The sequence below is a fragment of the Archocentrus centrarchus genome, chromosome 9 (genome assembly GCF_007364275.1).
Source record: "Archocentrus centrarchus isolate MPI-CPG fArcCen1 chromosome 9, fArcCen1, whole genome shotgun sequence".
Lineage (NCBI taxonomy): Eukaryota > Metazoa > Chordata > Actinopteri > Cichliformes > Cichlidae > Archocentrus > Archocentrus centrarchus.
In genome coordinates, this window is record NC_044354.1 from 26,427,464 (window position 1) to 26,445,752 (window position 18,289).

The 18,289-nt window shown below is 39.0% G+C and overlaps 1 protein-coding gene across 1 annotated transcript in view; it reads left to right on the forward strand.

Annotated features, from left to right (window-relative positions):
- Positions 1-4,021: 4,021 nt before the first annotated feature.
- citb (citron rho-interacting serine/threonine kinase b) overlaps positions 4,022-18,289 on the forward strand; it is a 45,279-nt gene continuing 31,011 nt past the window's right edge. Inside the window, exons 1-9 of the mRNA XM_030737479.1 lie at positions 4,022-4,073; positions 6,232-6,384; positions 10,590-10,699; positions 12,028-12,171; positions 12,741-12,860; positions 16,678-16,848; positions 17,505-17,558; positions 17,663-17,716; positions 18,042-18,182. Coding sequence (XP_030593339.1) covers positions 10,691-10,699; positions 12,028-12,171; positions 12,741-12,860; positions 16,678-16,848; positions 17,505-17,558; positions 17,663-17,716; positions 18,042-18,182 — 693 coding nt within the window. The 5' untranslated portion in view covers positions 4,022-4,073; positions 6,232-6,384; positions 10,590-10,690. The remainder of the gene's footprint in view (positions 4,074-6,231; positions 6,385-10,589; positions 10,700-12,027; positions 12,172-12,740; positions 12,861-16,677; positions 16,849-17,504; positions 17,559-17,662; positions 17,717-18,041; positions 18,183-18,289) is intronic.

Here is an 18,289-nt window from a genome sequence, read left to right on the forward strand (position 1 = left end):
CGGTTATTGCATTGATCATTGAGAACCCAAAAACAAAAAGGATATTTTTCAGTAGAAACTCTGGGCTCCATGCAATATTATCCTAGATACACTTATCTTGCCACAGTTTGTGGGTATATTTGAATTTCAGGTATAGGTGGATTACAGTTTCAGAGTATATTCAAGGCCCAGGACTCAGGAAAATGAGTCCTGAACCCTGCACTAAGCGAGTTCAACATACCCATGGTATCTTTCCGTAATCTGCATCCACTTACCCTAACAAGAGTTTCCCCTGCGTGTTCACGTGAAAGGGGTGGAGCTGACCAATCTAAAAGCGCCGTTTCACGGGTCGTTTGAGCCCCCCAAAAATGATCCCTGTGAGTGCCACCTACTCCAGAGAGTTATCAAATGTGATTAAAAATCTACAAAGAACATTAAAATATACCAGTAAAACGCAACAGATGAATGCTGCAGAAAATCATTAATCTGGTGATTTAGCGCATAGAGCGGTAAAATAAAAAAAAATTAATTCTCTATTTTATTCTTAATCTTAATTTTTTTTTTTAACTGCTGAGTGCACTCTCAGTGCTGCTGTTTATTTCAAAGGTGATCTGCACAGTAAAGCTTACTCTCCCACACCCTGATAAAGGAGACAAAATCAGAGATCAAAGTGAAATTAATGTGACTGTTTAAGGGTTTCAGAGTAAGAATCAAACATAAACACAGAATCCAAACACAGGCTCCGTCTATGTACAAATTTGATATGAGGCCTGCGAGTACAGTGTAGGTGTCCTGTTTTAGGATGATATATGAATGTTTTCGAAACAATAACATTGTTATAAAATTGTTTGCTGCCAAGAGAAAGAGAAAAAAAAAACACAAGGAATAAATTTGCGTCTAAAAATCCATGATTCTTACTGATGATCAGCAGGCATCAGTAAGAATCTGATAGTGTATATCGTTAGTATGAATATAGTATGTTACTGTGTATATATTGAACATTTTAATCTACTGTGTCTGCTGTGTACATTTTGAGTATATATTGTATATTTCATATTTTATATTGAACGCGCTCTTTGCACATCGTGGGTCGTGGGAAACGTAATTTCAGTTCTCCCTCTGTCTTGTATTTTCGGCAGCAACTGACAAAATTTGGTGCTGCGACCACTCTTAGTTTGATATCTTCCAGTGAGAGCTCCCAGTAAACATAAAGAAGCACTCAGAGAGCTCATACCTCCACCAAGGCAGCCCACTCTCTGCACAGTATTTACCTTTAAATGAATAGTATTGTATTTGTATATATTCATTTTGTTTTCTTTGTTCTTTTTTAAGAACAGTGCAGTGCAGTAAAAATCAGAAGTCAAATGTGATATATTTGGATGCAAACTATAATGTGATAGTTAGAATCCCCATATACTAGTATCATGTCCTAAATGATGCCAATACAAACAAAGGCAGCAGGATTTCAATCACAATTTCAAAGATAAAAGACAATTATCATTATATCATTTCCTATATGCCTGTATGTTGTCAATACAAACAATGGCAGCAAGAAATACAGTGTTAAATAGCTCTGTAAAGCATGATTATCACTTTGATCTTCAGATTAGTTTATTGACCTTGAAAGGGAGGTCAGAGGTCAAATGTGACATCCTCAGTGTGACATACTTTCTATATGTTGACAATACACACCACACTTGTAAGAATCATAGTTTCTAAATTCTAAGGCTTCATAAGAATTTCTGACAAATTAATCATCAAGTAGACCTTGAAGCCCTTGGTGGATGTAAGCCATATTTTAATGGATTGTTAGCATGACCCCAATTTACACCCCTACCATATTTTATCAGAATTCATTCGAAACCGTTCAAACTGTTGTGTTTACAGACAGAAAGACACACAGGCACACACACAATCATTACCAAAAACGTAACCTCCTTGGAGGAGGTAAAAATAAAATCACAAAGGAGAAAATGGAGGAAAACATCACAGAGAACTGCTTGTTAACTACTTTAAGAGACTAATTCAGGGTGAGGGCATAAATAAAGGATTAACCACACAAGGATTAGGTTTAGGTTCATGTGTGTGTAGGTTAAAGGTTAAGGATTTAATGAACGCACTAAGTCCCTCGCAGATACTGTAATGTGTGTAATAGTGAGGGGAGTGGGGCTAAAGATGGGGTCAAGATATTACAAACAAAGTCTCGTCTGCGAGCACAAACAAAGTGGGTCACAGCCTGATTCTCCACCATGGCCTAACTTTATGGGTGGCGAGCCACGACACGCTCAGTGGATAATGAATCATTTCCTCAGAGCTCATCAAAATCTCTCTGCTTTCATAAACTGCTAAAACTGAATGAATTTACCTGTATTAGTGTAATGCCTACGAGTTGTTTATAAATATGAGGAAAATTATAACATTTGTGCTATAGAAACAATTACACAGTGAATTAAAGGCTCACCAGTCAGTGCAGTGTGTTGGTTTTGCAGCTATCATCATCATTTCTACAACAAGCAGGATTTGTCTTTAGATCATTTCATGGAAATTATACACAAAAACTTTAGAGCCAAAGAAAAAGCTCTGTAATAAAATTTGTTTTCTTGACCTAGTTTTATTATTGGTTTCCATTTACTCAAGCCGAATGCTCATTATTTTTTGATCAAATGGTCAGAAATAATAAGAAAATGTTATGTAAGGTAACACAGACTCCTTCTTTACATTGACCAATCATATTTATTGTCTTGTCACCTACCAAGAGCTCATAAATCCTTTTATGACTAAGATTACAAAGCAGTAAGCGATAGGGATAGGCAGTGTTGCCTTCTTCATACATAAAATAGTGTTTTTTGTCCAAATGCCCCCTTGATTGGTCACTATGCACATTTTTTTTCTTATTATTTTTGGCCGTTTGATCAACATTTCTTTGTAAGTTTAAGTAAATTAAACCCTGTTTGTCAAAAATATTTTTATGAAACTCTTTCCAATTTTCCGTAGAAGGCCAAAATTTCTTAATAGGACACCGCATTTTTCATTTGCAAGAAATACCCTGTAAAATAAATCTTTTAATTGAAGAGGGATATGCAGCAAGTGCTGGAAGTTTATTGTTGAGTGTGATGATCAAATAGAGAAACCCCAGCGGTTCTTTATTATAGGCTGTGGCTCCCTCTGTGGAAAAGAAGATGATATTACATTCACCTTCCCCGCATGATGAATAAGAAACGATTATCCTACTTTCATTACTTGCAGCTCACTTCTTGCGCAGATCTGAAAAGTGTTTTAGGGTTGTGTTGCGTTATAAATATTTATGCTATAAAACTGCATCTCCGCTCTTTCTCAGTGATTCCTTCGTGTTCAAGATGTGTTTGATGAAGTGAAGGTTATTATAGAGATTCATAAACAAAATATCCAAACTACTGATATATTCTGCAAAGCTTCAGTATTTATGAGCAGTCAAAACGACCAACAAAAGCAGATGAAGAGCCTTCTGACTGTGTTCCATTGTGAGTGACATTTCTCCTTCCGTTTTCCACGTCAGTTGTCTAATTAGCTGATTGAGTAATCATTTCAAATTCCTCCAAAGAGTGAAATTAGCTCCCTTAATAGCGACAGTTTAGAGTGAATATGAGCAGCATCTTTTAGTACTTTGTGTTCTGTGCTTATGTAACACCAACCCTTAGTCATACAGGCCTGCCTTTGCCTTTTTTTTCAACTGATGCAAGGTTTGGCTTCCTGTTATGTAACAGAGCCAGGCTCTTCAAACCTCTAGATTACTGTATTTCTCTCTGATAGCCCTCTCCTTATACCAACATGACGGAACATACGGAATGCAGGAACGATGCTATATAAAACATTTTGCCAGTGGGTGGCAGTGTTTTTGCATTCCTACTTCTGGTCAGTGACTCGGAAAGCTTGTAAACAACTGCGGAAGAGGTATTTCCCCTTCTGACAATTCAAGTTTTCCCCTGTTGATTCTCATATTCATTATTATTTCCTATTGTTTCACAGAAACAAACGAATTAAATTCAACAATGCTGTGCTTCCTCACCGCAAAAAGATTTGACACCAATCACCTGCCAACAAAATAAGAGTCTGAGGTGAGTTTGAAGTAAATCTTTACAGTGCCTTACATTACAGTGAAATCCAAGTGGAAATACCCTTTGAAAGGGGCTGTTATTTTCCATCTTTACTTCAGAATTAAGCTGTGGTCTTAGACACATACAATACCTTGTTGCTAGGTAACATCAGTATGATGCCTGCGCTCAGCCCAGTACTCAAGATCACTTTGAAAATGCAGCCCTGTTTCATACTGATGCCTGTAAATTATAACTCAGCTATTCCACGAACAGTTTTGTTACTTCATCTTGACTTTAATGTGAATTGTACTTTATTTTAGTCAGCCTGACTTGTAATGGCAGACCTATTTTTACCACTCTGTTTGCTGTAGATGCACAGTAATGCTGCTTATACATTAGCTGTAAAGGCTGGAAAAATTATAGAGTGGAAATTTTGGCAGAGAGCTTGCTACATACCTTTAATAACATACTGCACTGTGCAGTGGCATGAGCTAAATGTAGCTCTATTTATAAATCATCACACTTTTTTTTTTCCTACGGATATTTAAGGATCAACAAAAACACTCTGATTTCCATAATCCTCTCCTCCACAGAGTTATTAGTTTTCCATTACAGGTATATACACTGTTTCTGAGGCAGGTGTTGACCTCATCCCAGCTCTATATGGGGAACTCTGTAATTATGGGCTCTTCCCCCGATGTGTTTTTTTCCAGACACAGATTGTTCTTGACAGTAACATATCTGCTGCTCTGAGTGGCAGAAGTTTGAAACAACTGATCTCAAAAGTGCTGATAACACACTGAATTCAAGGAGCAAAGAGGCAAATTTAATCCATTACCTACAGCAGGGAGGATGTGCAGAGTTGGAGATGAGAAAGTGGAGGTGTGAGCTGATTCCAGGCCAACATATGGGGGTATGCAGGCCTTAGGTTAAAAAAGAAAAAAAAAAAAAAAAAACACAGGCTTTTGTTATACAACTGAGCAAATGATTTTATAACCTTTTGTAAGTATGACAGACACGGAGGTCTAATTAGCAACCATAAAGCAGTATAAGTGAGTACTGCCCATGTTGTCTGTCTGTTGCTGATTACTGTACCACTCAGTGAATGTACAGTACTGATTTTCACTTTGAAAGAATTTTGTCCCTTCTGCTGCGCTGATGTAGTACTGTTTGCCAGGTTAGGTTGTGCCATCTGTTACTGTGTGTGTAATCTGTCACTGTGTGTGTGTAGTTTGCAAGTCAGTGTCACAGTGACGTGTCACTTGGCTTACATTTGGATAAAGACAAAAAAAAAAAAATAGAAGTAAGTCACGGTTAGTGTGCCAGACATCGGGGACCTTGTTAGGTTGTGACATGACTTGTACCATTATTATGTTTGCCCATGTACAGTAATATTTTATTTCAGCATTTTCAGTTACAGAGCTATTAGACACAGTAATCACACCATTATCATTTACTGCTATGCAGCTTCTACTGGACCTTAGTGAGCTTAAAGGCTAAACGTTAAAGGAATTCAGAAGGAAAATATATGTGAAAATGCAACTTGTGGCTGACTCAGACCGTCACATCTCCTGCTTTTACATGATAAACTGCTTTTATAATAGATGTACATGGAATGATTCATTACTTTATACATTTTAAAGGATTGTTATCGTGGGTTATAAACCATATTTTGTCTGAAGACATTTCCTGTAATGGCATCCTTGTCCTGTCAGTTATTAGCCTGCTCCTCAGTTAGAAGCTATTTAGTTGGTGTCATTGTGTTTAGAAACTTATGAGGTGCCCAGTTTAAGAAGTCTTGAGTAAACTAAATGAATGTACGGTACATGGGTCAGGCTGCCTACATTAGTGTGATTAGTTATGGCTGCTACAGTATAGAGAGAGGAAGACAGAATTTGGGGAATGGTGAGGGTTAAGGGATGACAAGGAAGAGAGAGGGTGAGAGCTTCCTCTCTCACTCTATGGTATGTGATCTGGTCTGCTGCATTACTCTACAATGCATTTTCAATGTAGTCCTCCACTCCCTCCCTCTCTCTGCTCTCTGTAAGCAGTAATCTCCGGTCGCTCTCACTGCCTCGCAGCTTTCTGCCCTGCCACAGCGCATCTCTCACTCGCTCGCTCTCTCTCTCCCTCTCTCTCTTTCTCTTTCTCTCTCCTTTCGGCTCTACTTTCTCCCCAGTGAGGATGACATCCCCGAATTTGATGAACCAGCGAAGCTCTCATTCCGGCTGGTGGCTTCTGAGGGAGACCCCACATGAATGGGCTTACTGGACGAGGAGGTGCCGCATCTAAGGAGCTTCATAGAAAACCTGTCAGCTGTAGCAGTCCATGAGTGAGTGTTATACTATTTTACTTAGGGGTTCTGTCAAAGATTGAGAATGGGTGAGGGTGACGAGTAGATTGGAAAAGAATGAAACAGGATTATTTTGCTTTTCAGGTGTGACAGTGCATTATTTCCCCTTTAAGCATGCTGGAAGCATTAGTTGACTGATTGGCTGACACTACAGCTGAGGATTTATAGACTTATGAGATAACTAAGGCAGCGCTGAGCTTATGCAGCAGCTGTATCTCGCCTGTCAGGGCTGAGCACTGTTCTTGGTCACGACACTAAAACGCTGTGTCTTTGTTTGCCCATCTCTCTTCATTGCTGTGCTTACTGTAGCATACACTCATACAGATGGCTATCACTCCCTAGGCTTGTGTTCAAATTGTTTGTAAATGGTCATATTGAGACCACACCGAGCTTTTTCAAGCACCTGGCTATCTATACTAAGAGTGAGGAAGTTTTGAAACAAAGTTAGTCTGGCTATTAATCAGGCAAGGATTTTTCAATGATCTCAGCTCACTTTAAGCACCTACTTGTAATAGTTAAGTGTGGCAAAAGGGCTGAAATAACAAAGTCTGATAAAGTCAGAAAAAGTATAGAAAGATGAGGGCTGTGGTTGGTGGAAAGTATCTCTATGGTAACGGCAGGTTATGCCAAGGGTAGGGGAGAGGTGTAGGAAGCTTGCTGCTTCTTTCTGGCACATATTCAGCTGGATTGCAAATCACAGTACTTACAGGACTTACAAGGATCACCAAAACACCATATCAGTGAGGAAATTGTGTAAGAAACAGGAAATTGAACATAACAAATTATGTGATATAATAATAAACACAACTCACACCAGATATTGTGATTCATGACTGATGAGGAGGATGCTTTCTAAACCTCTATTATATACTGACTATATTTGATGGAAAATGGTTCACCAGCAGGACTATGCAGCCACATTTGTTGGTGTTTCATCTGCAGTTTCCCGTTTGCAGAGGCAGGCCAATCTGATGGCAAAGGGGAAATAACAAATGCTTGTGCCTAGTCAAAAAATAAACTCGGCAGAAAAAAATATGTCATTGTTAATGTGAGCAGTGATGGGAGAGAGTTCGGCTGCTCCATATTCTCAAGTGCCATTTCCCCAAAAGGCTCCTTTAGAAGCCCACACTGATCCTCTCTGTCATTTGGATTTGAGGTATAATGATGAGCTAGATTTGTGAAGTGGTTTTCCAAGTGCTCAGCATAAATTGTGACATTTATTCAATTCGATCACCAAAAATGGCTAACTCTCAAGTGCCAGAGCATTCGGGTGCCTTGATGAAACTAGTTAAAAGTAAAAGTGTTTTTAGTGCCACCTTGTGAATGTAGGACAATTACAATCAGGTTTTAGGAAGGCTAACCAGTCAGTTAGTGATTAAAGGCTAACGGTGGCTTTAGTGTAAGGTTTACAATTTTTTATCATGGCAACAGATCTGTCTACAAATGGCTACTTGGAAACTGGAAGCTTAGAAGTGCAGCTACCACTACCATTTCATTTCAGGATGGAATTTTCCTGTAAAAGCTTATATAACAAACCCAGTGTTTATGTGTTACTTGAATGTGCTGGTTCATCATACCAGAAAGTATAAGAACCTTCAGTGTCACTTGTATTGCTTTAAAACCTGTAGTTATACCAATTATTATATCTTAAAATATTTACTAGACTTAAAGTATTATTTTAAGTCTATTAAAAATATTCAAATTGACTCAGATATTCACGCACTCTAGGCCTATAATGGACCTTCAAAAGAATTTGACAAATTGAATATGATAAGGTTACATTTATATTAGGCTTCAAAGCTGTACATGTTAGCAGGGATCTGCGGAGCTGGAGAGCTTTGCACTGTGGTATTGTTAAGTTGTTGTTGTCATGACAATCAGCATAAAATGTCTCAGTATATGTGGAAAGAATGGCCTGAAAGATCAACATAGAGGGAAGTGGATGAAAGACGGACATTGAGCTTGTTCTCAGGGAGGAATCTGTGCCACTACAAAGTTGCAACAGGTCTGTGATTCACTGCTGCCTACAGCCCATACAGTGGCAGTGGCCCCTGGTCACCCAGACTGAATGTAGAGCAACACCATGACTGGGATGCAACCTCTCTCCACTCTCCTCCTCTTCAACAACTCTGACTCACAGCCCAGCACACATTATTCAACCCACGAAAAAGAGCTTCTCGACTGAAGCCGATGTTCTTCTGTGAGCATTGCTGAGCTCTTAATTGTCTTATTTGAGGTTTTTCTGGAACTGTTTTGATCGCACCACCAAGCAAAACTGTTTTCAGGATTTGAACACTATGAAGTTTGAATAACACAAATGTGGAAATGTTCAGTAAATACAGATTGGCTGGCTCAGAGGTCAAACTGTCTTTCCTGTTGTTGCAACGTGGGTTTAAAAGTATAGTTATTAGTATTTGCTTTCTGGGAGCTAATTATTGCAGAGGAGGAGCCCAGCTGCACAGTCTGTTAGCTCAGCTCATTATGGGCAGTCAGCTAGCGCTTGAATCTTAGAGGAAGACAGCCAGATCTGAATCCCATCTGGTGCCTCATGCTAGAATGGCACCCGTAACCACCAACTTTACCAGTGCTGCTGAGGAAGTTTTCCACATTGTTAAGAAGTGTCTCAGCACATATAGATTCATTAGTGGCTTTGAGCCTCTTAAAGCCACCGGCAGAAATGAACCAAGGCCACATAAATCTTCTGTGTCCTCTCAGCCAAAACAATTTCACAGGAGTGAAAATCTTTTGGGGATCACACTTGCAAAATTGTTTTTCTAGCTATGCCGCCACCAACGAATACAAATAGGACTCTTTGACATCTCATCCGAACCATACAGCGGAAATATGCGTCACTGACGTGATGTGCTTACAGGCTGAAAATCATCAGGTGCATGAGAAAGCTAACCTCATGCATCATCACCCATTACAAGCCACCTGCTCCTGCATCATGTTATGCCAGGGAAACTTGAACTCTAGGCTGATGCAGCTTGGGCACATGCTGTGTGGCCTGTTGTGTTACCGGACAGAACCCCTCCCAAAATAACCCCCGAAGCATGACGATGTCTGTGAGATTTCAGGGCAAGTATTAGTAAGCTCCAGGGCCATCTCTAAAAGTTCATAGTGTCTGTTGTTCATCTGCAATATGTGCATAGTTTAGTTTTTATTTAGAAATGCATGTGATCTTGTAGCAAGCATCTTGGTTATGGACAAAACAGTACACTTTCACTAACATTAAAGTAGACCTGCCGTCATAATTTCCAGACTGTCAGAAACCAAGCATTTACAACAGTCTAAAGCCTGAGCTTTTTTTAATTGACCATCCACCACTGTAACACCACTTATATCAGGAAAAACATAATAGGTCCCTTTAAAAGAGACAATAAAGCAATTAGAACATAAATTACATCGCTTATGAACACAGTGCAGCAGCAGTAAAATACATACAGTAGTTGAGCTTGAGTTGAGCTTGTTACTGTAGGGAGGAGTGGGAGGTGAGCCTGTGCTTTTAATAGACATCCTGCCTCTGCCACTCATTCTTGTACACGCTACTTGATCACAAAAGCTGCCAAATATATCCAGTGGTGGTAAAAGAGGCTGTTGTTGTGAACACAAGTGAGCTATTTATAGACTCTGTCAGGAGAAAATATATGATCACGTATTTGATCAGCACAGTGGTTTGCTTACTAAATATCTAAGCTGTGAACAGCATCCTTTATCTTCTAGTCATCTGTGTTATCATGTTAATGGAGTAAGTGTTAATGTATAAAGCGTCAGTGCTCTGGAATGACTATGTGCTATGTGAATTTCACAAGTCTTGAGCTCCTGCTTGATAAATGCTATTCTTGGAATTAAAGTGAGCATTAGAGTTCAGTTTCAAATCGTGGTACATTTGCTTGAGTCGCTAACTGCAGTGAACAGGAATGCATCATTTGATAGTTTATTTCTTATTTACTTTTTTTAAAATATACAGACATTTAGATATATGAATTCTGTTATGTATGGTCACAGAAGGTAAAATATGCCTGTTGAATTACAGAATAGGTCATCTATACAGTGTGATTATGAAAGGCAAGTGTTTTACATAAGAGCACTGAGTCAGCCCTTCAGATTTCAAGAGAGGATTAGCAGAAAAACTGTTTGTTGTAATGTGTCTCTTACTGCTCTCTGTTCACTGTCTCCTACAGGTTAATGACTGTATCTATCAGCTCTCCTGATAAGACCATCTCCTTTGGCACAGCTTCATTACTTTAAAAACACCAAAACAAAAGCCGGGATTGCCAGACACATGTCACAGGTATAACTTTTCACATGGTAAGAGTTTGTTCCTAGAGTCAGCCATCTGTTTGTCAGTTTGCCTTTTCGCTGTAGCTGAGTCAATGTGTGTTTGTGTGTCTGTGTATTTTCTGACTAAACACTGTGTGTTTTGTTTTTAAAGAATAGGATAAAAATACAAATCTCTAAAGTTCAGCAACTGCTATGAAAAATATCCTAATTAATATTGATTATGTTTTTGCATTGTGTTTTTTTCATACCTACCTATAATCATTCAAAGTCCATTATAATATTATAAATGAGTTTAATGTTTATTTTGCTACACAACCGCTATGAACAAATTTGACCATTTTATTTCATATCTTACACAAGTTAATTCTCAATAACACACATAATATTAAGCTGAACGTGCTCTACTGATTGGTGGTGAGATTTAATTTTGTACTGACTATTGGTTTGGTTTAGCAGTGGTTCAGTATATCATACCAAGCAGCTTGCAGCACTCAGGGAAATGGACTTTAAGATAATAGCTGAGCTACTTCAACACCTCCATCCCCTTGTTAAGCATATATTTAAACCTATAGAAAGAAACTTTGCTGACTTATTGTTATAAGATCTGACTAATGTAATCTGTATGACTCCAAACTAACCTCTTGTAACGCCTCCACATGCCCCAACAAGAATGATGGAGATATAATGACCAGTCAACTGCAGTGCCCTGAATCCCATAAAAAAGTGAACAGACTTACACGAATCCACCTTTATTCATGCCATTGTGTTTCTTTTGAGCTGCCTGTTGAAAGAGTTGTGAGCGACCCATCATTTTGGATTCCTGTACCACACTGACCCTTTGGTTTTACTGGCTTTATCACCCATGCTGTGGTGCTGTGTTTTTGTGAGCATGTGTCTGCATTGTGACTGTGTGTAAGTGCTGCCATACACTAAGTGCTGTCACAGTATCTGTGACTGTGCTGCCAGCCCTGCTGTTTCTCTGGTTTCCAAGCCTCCTCTGGGTCTGTAATGTTATAATGGCAAATCTAATTGTAACATCAATCACTACCAGTGACATGTGCCACCAAACAAGTGTAGTCTTGTACACTTGCACACAAACACAGACAGACAGACAGACAGACAGACACACACACACACACACACACACACACACACACACACACACACACACACACACACACACACACACACACACACACACACACACACACACACACACACACAGACAAGCATATTACAAGTGTGTTGTGACAATTACCCAAATATAGTAAGAGGACATCCCAGGATTCTGTACGCCTTAAAGGAGAAGTCCGGTCTATGTTATGTTCTTTTTTTCAGGTTGAACAAGAGATCTCGCTCATTCAGAGGAAGATGTCTGACCTTGAGTCAGTGCTCCAGCAAAAGGACATAGAGTTGAAGGCCTCAGAGACTCAGAGGACAATCCTGGAACAGGACCTGGCCACTTATATTACAGAATGCAGTGTGAGTATCTCCAGAGTGTGTAACACAGAGACACAGCACTGAAAGAAATGGGAACTTTTATAAAAATTCTATAAAATCATATTCTGGGGCAAAATCAGCAAACCTTTAAAGCATTTTTATATTAGATTTGACTAGTGATTTTATATATAACATTTTATGACCTGTGACTGCTGAAATGAATCATAATTTAGAAATGCTTAAAAATAACTGCCCCAGAGGTGTTTCATGATGGCTGCCAAGTGGAGAGACTTGCTTTCAGTTGAACTTTGAAGTACTACAGCGGCCAACATATGGACTGCTTCCCAATATACATGTGCGTGCATGCTAGATATACTATGATATCTGCTATCAATTCACTGGATTGCAAGGGAAGGTGGACAAGATATTGGAAACACTACTTACCTGAAGACAGTACAATTCAGCAATGTCCAAAAGGTGAAACTGACGCCTATTTAATACAAAAACTTCACATTTTCACCATTTATTCCAGGATTTTGATAGCAGGTTGCATTATTTTGAGCTGATTCCCAACAAAGCGTCAGCTGGCTAAACATATGTTGTGATTTCAGAGTCTAAAGCGCAGTTTGGAACAAGCTCGTATGGAAGTGACGCAGGAGGATGATAAAGCCCTGCAGCTCCTTCATGACATCCGGGAGCAAAGCAACAAACTTCAAGAGATCAAAGAACAGGTAGGACGACATTTTGGGTATCACATTAGGTCAGCTGGTTGAGAGTACTCCTGATGTGGGTGCAGAATTGCATAATTAATGAGCAAATCAGTCGGCTCGCTACTGTTGCAGTCATTTTAGATTTTATTCGAGTTTTGAAAGACTTTTCTTTTGTGGCTCTTATTTCCCCTCATTTTCAAATCAGTGTTCATGCAGTAGCTTGCAGTGAAGGGAAGTACTGTAATAAATAAATAATGAATAATGTTTTTTGTTTTTTTTTTTAAAAGAAGAGCATTGTAAGAGGATTTCATGATGGCAGTCAGATGGAGCAGGTCAAGCCACCAAGGCTGAGTGTGTGGGTTGTGAGTGTTAATTAGACAGGCACATGATGCTGGAACCCCACGACTCTCTGTAGGGGTGCAGTATAACATTAAACACCTACATCATGTGCAGAAATGCCTCATTTTATAGTAACATGTGTCTGACAATCCTTTTTTAATCCTTTGAAAGTCAATTTATATACATATAGTATACACAATATATGGATGCAGTTCATGAGTTCATGCACATGTGGAAATAGGTTTGTAAGACTCTGCAAGGGGGGGGGGGCTCATCAAAGGTTTATTGAAAGTTTAACTCGCTGGAATCAAGAACGCTTTTGATAAAAAAATGAGGCAGGAGTGGTGTGCACACAGCTCTTAATTAATGAAATCAAATGTGATGAGAGTGTGGCATGTGTTTGTGTGAGCATGTATAGTTCTGCAGGGGTGACGGCACAGCATGAAAAAATGTTGCCAGCTGTGAGAATAAAGCCGATACAAGATTGACAATTTAGGAAAACAGTTAAGGAGCATGAAAAATCATCTTCCTGGCATAATGCACCATTTTTTTTCCTTCTTAAAAATCAACCTGTTTTCCTCAGCCTACACTAGCGCTGGTTACCAAGCACTGAATACAGGGAATATAACTGGTTGCCATGGCGATGAGAGCCATATACCTACGAGTGAGGAGAGCGCTGATGCAGTGGGCAGGCTGTCGTGATGAGGTGTTGGGGCCTGAGCTCATACTGTTTGGAAAACAGAATTTTTGACCATCACTGCAAATTCCACCTAAACAAATAGTGATGTGTGTGTTATGAGAGATTGCAAAATACGCCTTATGTTAATAAACCCTACAGGAAAAAACAGTGAAAATTGCAACAAAAAAAAAAGCTTGAAATGATGGTGATATCCTGCCACAAAACTGTCCAGTCACTTTGTGAAGTGAGCATAGTTATCACATTGTCTTTTTGGAAAGTTACAGAAATTTGTTGGACGCAGAACAGAATCAGTTTTCAGCTTGTCTTTCACGTGAAGCATGCTGTGGCCCCCGGGGATCCCTCAGCAGGAGTCTGTGGAAGTTGTATTTGTCTGATCCTTTTTTTTTTTCAGCGTTTCAGTGCTAATATTCATTTAAACATGTTATTGTACAGAGCACAGTCTGCCTAGAGTGCATTATGTTTGCAGTCTCACTGAGTTTCACATTGGTCAGATACCAAAATATGAAACATTATTCAGTGTTCTTTTCAGATTTCTTCTCATATGGAAACCCTTTATGGATAAATTATGACAAAAATAAAAAGAGTTCAGACTGTATCGTCAAATTTATGAGGGTAGTCTGCTGCTCGTGTGTATTATATGGCTCTGTGTTCCCACTGGTGCCTCCCAGCAGGGTATTTACACCAGCTAAATCCTGCATTTCATCTTGAATAGCATCTGTCTCCCACGCTCTGTCACATGACTGCAGTGTTTATCACTTTTGTGCAAAAAAATCATGCAGTGTTGGATCAACAAAGAGAGATTGGGGGATATATTCATTTACAAAGAGAAGAACTCTATGCCAAAGCCAGGAAGACCTTTAAACATATAGAAAGAGACATTTTTACCAAAGACACGAGAAGAACCACAGAAAACCGTACAGTTCCTGTTTCTGCTGTGTTAGCCTAAAAGGTCAGAAGCCATGAAATTTAAGAAGGGATTAATGAATTCATGTATTGTGTCTGTATGCAGGCATAATAGATAGCTGAGTGTCCAAGGTTAAGAGAGCTGGTTAGCGCAAACTGAATGTCTTGGTCTATGAACATAAAAATTAATCAGCAACAGATTTATTTATTGTAAGGGTGCAGAAAGTTAAATGAACACTTGACTGATTTGAAGATCTCAGGCCTTCTGAGTTTGAGAGTGTTAACAGTGACTGTCCTCTTTGCACCAGCTTATCAAAGTTTTGAATGTCATTTTTTTGTCTCAGAGGTTTTGTCAGTGCAGGTGTTTGATCCACAATTATGTTCCATCATTAATGTCAATAAAAGACTGCCACTGTGACTGGGCGACTCAAAAGCCGTTTGTTTTAGCACACTGAAAGCTCAATTATTTTCTGTTTAATTTCTTTATACTATGTCATCATTTTGCTAAAAAAAAAAAAAAACTGCTGGAATTGGAGAAGACATTCTAGCCTGTATTGACTAGTATTGTCACTACCAGATGAGAGATGCACCAATGAGATCCAGTGAATTGTGACTATAATGTTAACTGTCTTGCTTTAATGGAGCCAAAGTGGTCATGGTGGAGGCACATGTTTACTTCAACATGGTGCCAAGCCAGCTCAGTGATGTTTTTTTTCCTTTCTGACCTGCAGCAGTACATTCTGACAACGTGGGTTAGGTTAGAGAGGCAGACTCTTCACACACAGATCACCATGTCTGATGCTGTCTGCTTCAACATAGACCAATTTTAATCTGTGTCGGCTGAGCATCGGTCTCCCTGGATGCAGAAGGATGCTACTTTTTATTAGACTGACAGGCTGATGTTCCCCGTAAGCAGATGAGGTGGTTAAAATTAGATTTGGTATGCTGTGACTAATTACTGTTTAACAGACATGAGCAAAATACTGATCAATGTTTCTACATTCTTTTCTCCTTTCATGGTCTTTTTTTATACATTTACCTTTTATTTTCTGCTACTGAGTGTGAAGTTTTATTCTGATGAGTTTTGAATGTGTGCCTAGGATTGCTATAAATGATGCAGTGGTCTCTAACAAGAATATTTTCTCCAGGTTCCAGTCAAACAGCATTAAGGTGGCTTGAAAGCTGTTTTCCCCTTTAGGCATGCAGTAATTGCTCTAACAAAATTTGCTACACTGGAAGGAGGGCATCCTTAATGGCTACTAAAATATATATAAATATAAAATTCTTATGATTAAAAATATAAATTCTTGTTCTTCTTGTTTTTGGAGACTTACAATATTATGCAAAAGTCTTGAGTCAAGTCTCATGTCTTTAAATTTTGCTTCCAAGGAGCCAGACCTTGTAATTTCTTAAAGTGGTCTTGAGCAATAGTTTTCCAGGTTTCAGAGGAATGTTTGTCTTGTTTTTGTTTGTTAAGTCACTTAACTCTGACTTACAGTACGATCCACATGTTTTAGTAGCCTTCCTAATTCATATAATTCAGGAACAGGATGATAAGGACCAGTTGCATCCTGTCACTGTGCACTTGGGAAACCATATTTGTTACCATGTATCAAACCACCTGTAAAAGCCCTATTGGACAATAATCTTGGCTTCCTGACTGTAGTTTGGTGTTTCTGAAAAACACCATCATGCTTCCTTTGGGTTGATGTACATTCAAGTTTGAATTATGTGAGAGTGCATAATTTGGTAGCTGTGGTGCTGGGTCCAAAGCATTTTGTGGGGCTACGCGGACCCTGTTTTAATTCTAGTGAAAATCCCGATATACTTCTGTTTGAGTTTAGCCTCACAGTCGCACTTATCTAATCATCTAATATTTCTGTTATCCGTGTGCAGGAATATCATGCACAGCTGGAGGAGATGCGAGTTTCCATTAGACAACTGGAAGAGGACCTGTCTGCTGCCCGTCGCCGCAGCGACCTCTATGAGGCTGAACTGAAAGATTCTCGACAGGCCAACGAGGAACTGAAGAGGAAGGCCACAGACTATCAGCACAGGATTCAAAAGGTCTGAACCTAAAGCTGTTAGTGATTCAAAAGTTGTAAGAGGACATTGTGGGATTTTCGACACAAACTGTCAAAAGTTGTGGACAGAAGTTTACATACACTCATCATAAATTTGGGCTTTTAATGATTTTTTTGACCTGTTGCTTTTCTAGGGTAGAATGATTGTACAGCATACATCTTTAATGCCATTAAAAACAAGAATTGGGCGCACAAATTTGTGGTCCACAACAAACTTGGCAACAAACCAAACAGTTTAAATGAACTCAACCAATTCTGCCAAGAAGATTGGTCAAATATTCAGCCAGAATTATGCCAGAAGCTTGTTAATGGCTACTAAGTGTCTAGTCAAAGTTTGACATTTAACAAAATATTAGTGGGGGTGTAGGTGTATATTTCAGCCTAAATTTGACCCTGTGTGGATCCAAAACTAATTCAAACTTGTGCACTCAATTCTTGTTTTTTAGAGTCATTAAAGCTGCATGCAATGTAAACTTCTGACCTCCCCTGTATCCACTATTGGTTATTACAGTCCTCACAGTTAAAGAGCAACAACATGATACTATCATGATATGTAACTTGCATTATTAAGTTTTCACTTTAGTAATAAAGTAGCATTCACAGTGATAATTTCTTAGTAAGTTACCCTTATCTTCACAGGCCAAAGATCAAGGTAAAGCAGAAGCAGAGGAGATGATCACCAAGTTGGAAAAGGTAGTTCATGAAGTTTATTTATCTGTAATAGGATTGCGTTGCTAGTGATGGTGACATTTTTATTTAAAGACTTTAATGTTAAAATGACTGTTTTTCCTTTTTAGACCAATGCTGAACAGCAGATAAAGATCCAGGATCTTCAGGAAAAGCATTCCAAGGTAGAATATTTTTGCTTGTAAGACCAATTAATAATTTATATGAACCCCAAATGCAAGAGATGCAACAGTATTTTAGGCTTTGCAATAAGTGTATAAATTTTTCATTACCTTTCCCAACCTCTTTCTTTCTCTCTCTGTCTCATGATTAAACTTTGGTCTGCAGTCAGATTTAGGCTATTGCCAGAGAACAATTAAGCTGTGTTTTACAGCTGGAGTTAGTACATAATTATCAACAATCAGACAGTTTTACCTCATTAATACGTTCTTTCCCTTTTCCAAAAGTACATGTGACTGACGTGCTTATATGTTTCCATGTAATTACCAGGCATTAAAAGCAAATGCTGAGGCAACTGACCACCTTCAGACTATGAAATTGGCCAAAGAGCGAACAGAGCGGGATCTAGAGAGGCTACAGAATAAGGAAGACTCCAGTGACAGCCTACGCAGACGTCTCCGTGAGACTGAGGTACATACATACGCTGCCTTCACAGACACTATACACTTGCACACAGATTTGCATACCTGCATTCTGTCCTGTCCTTTTTTTCTCGCTGTTTTGTGTACTAAATCATT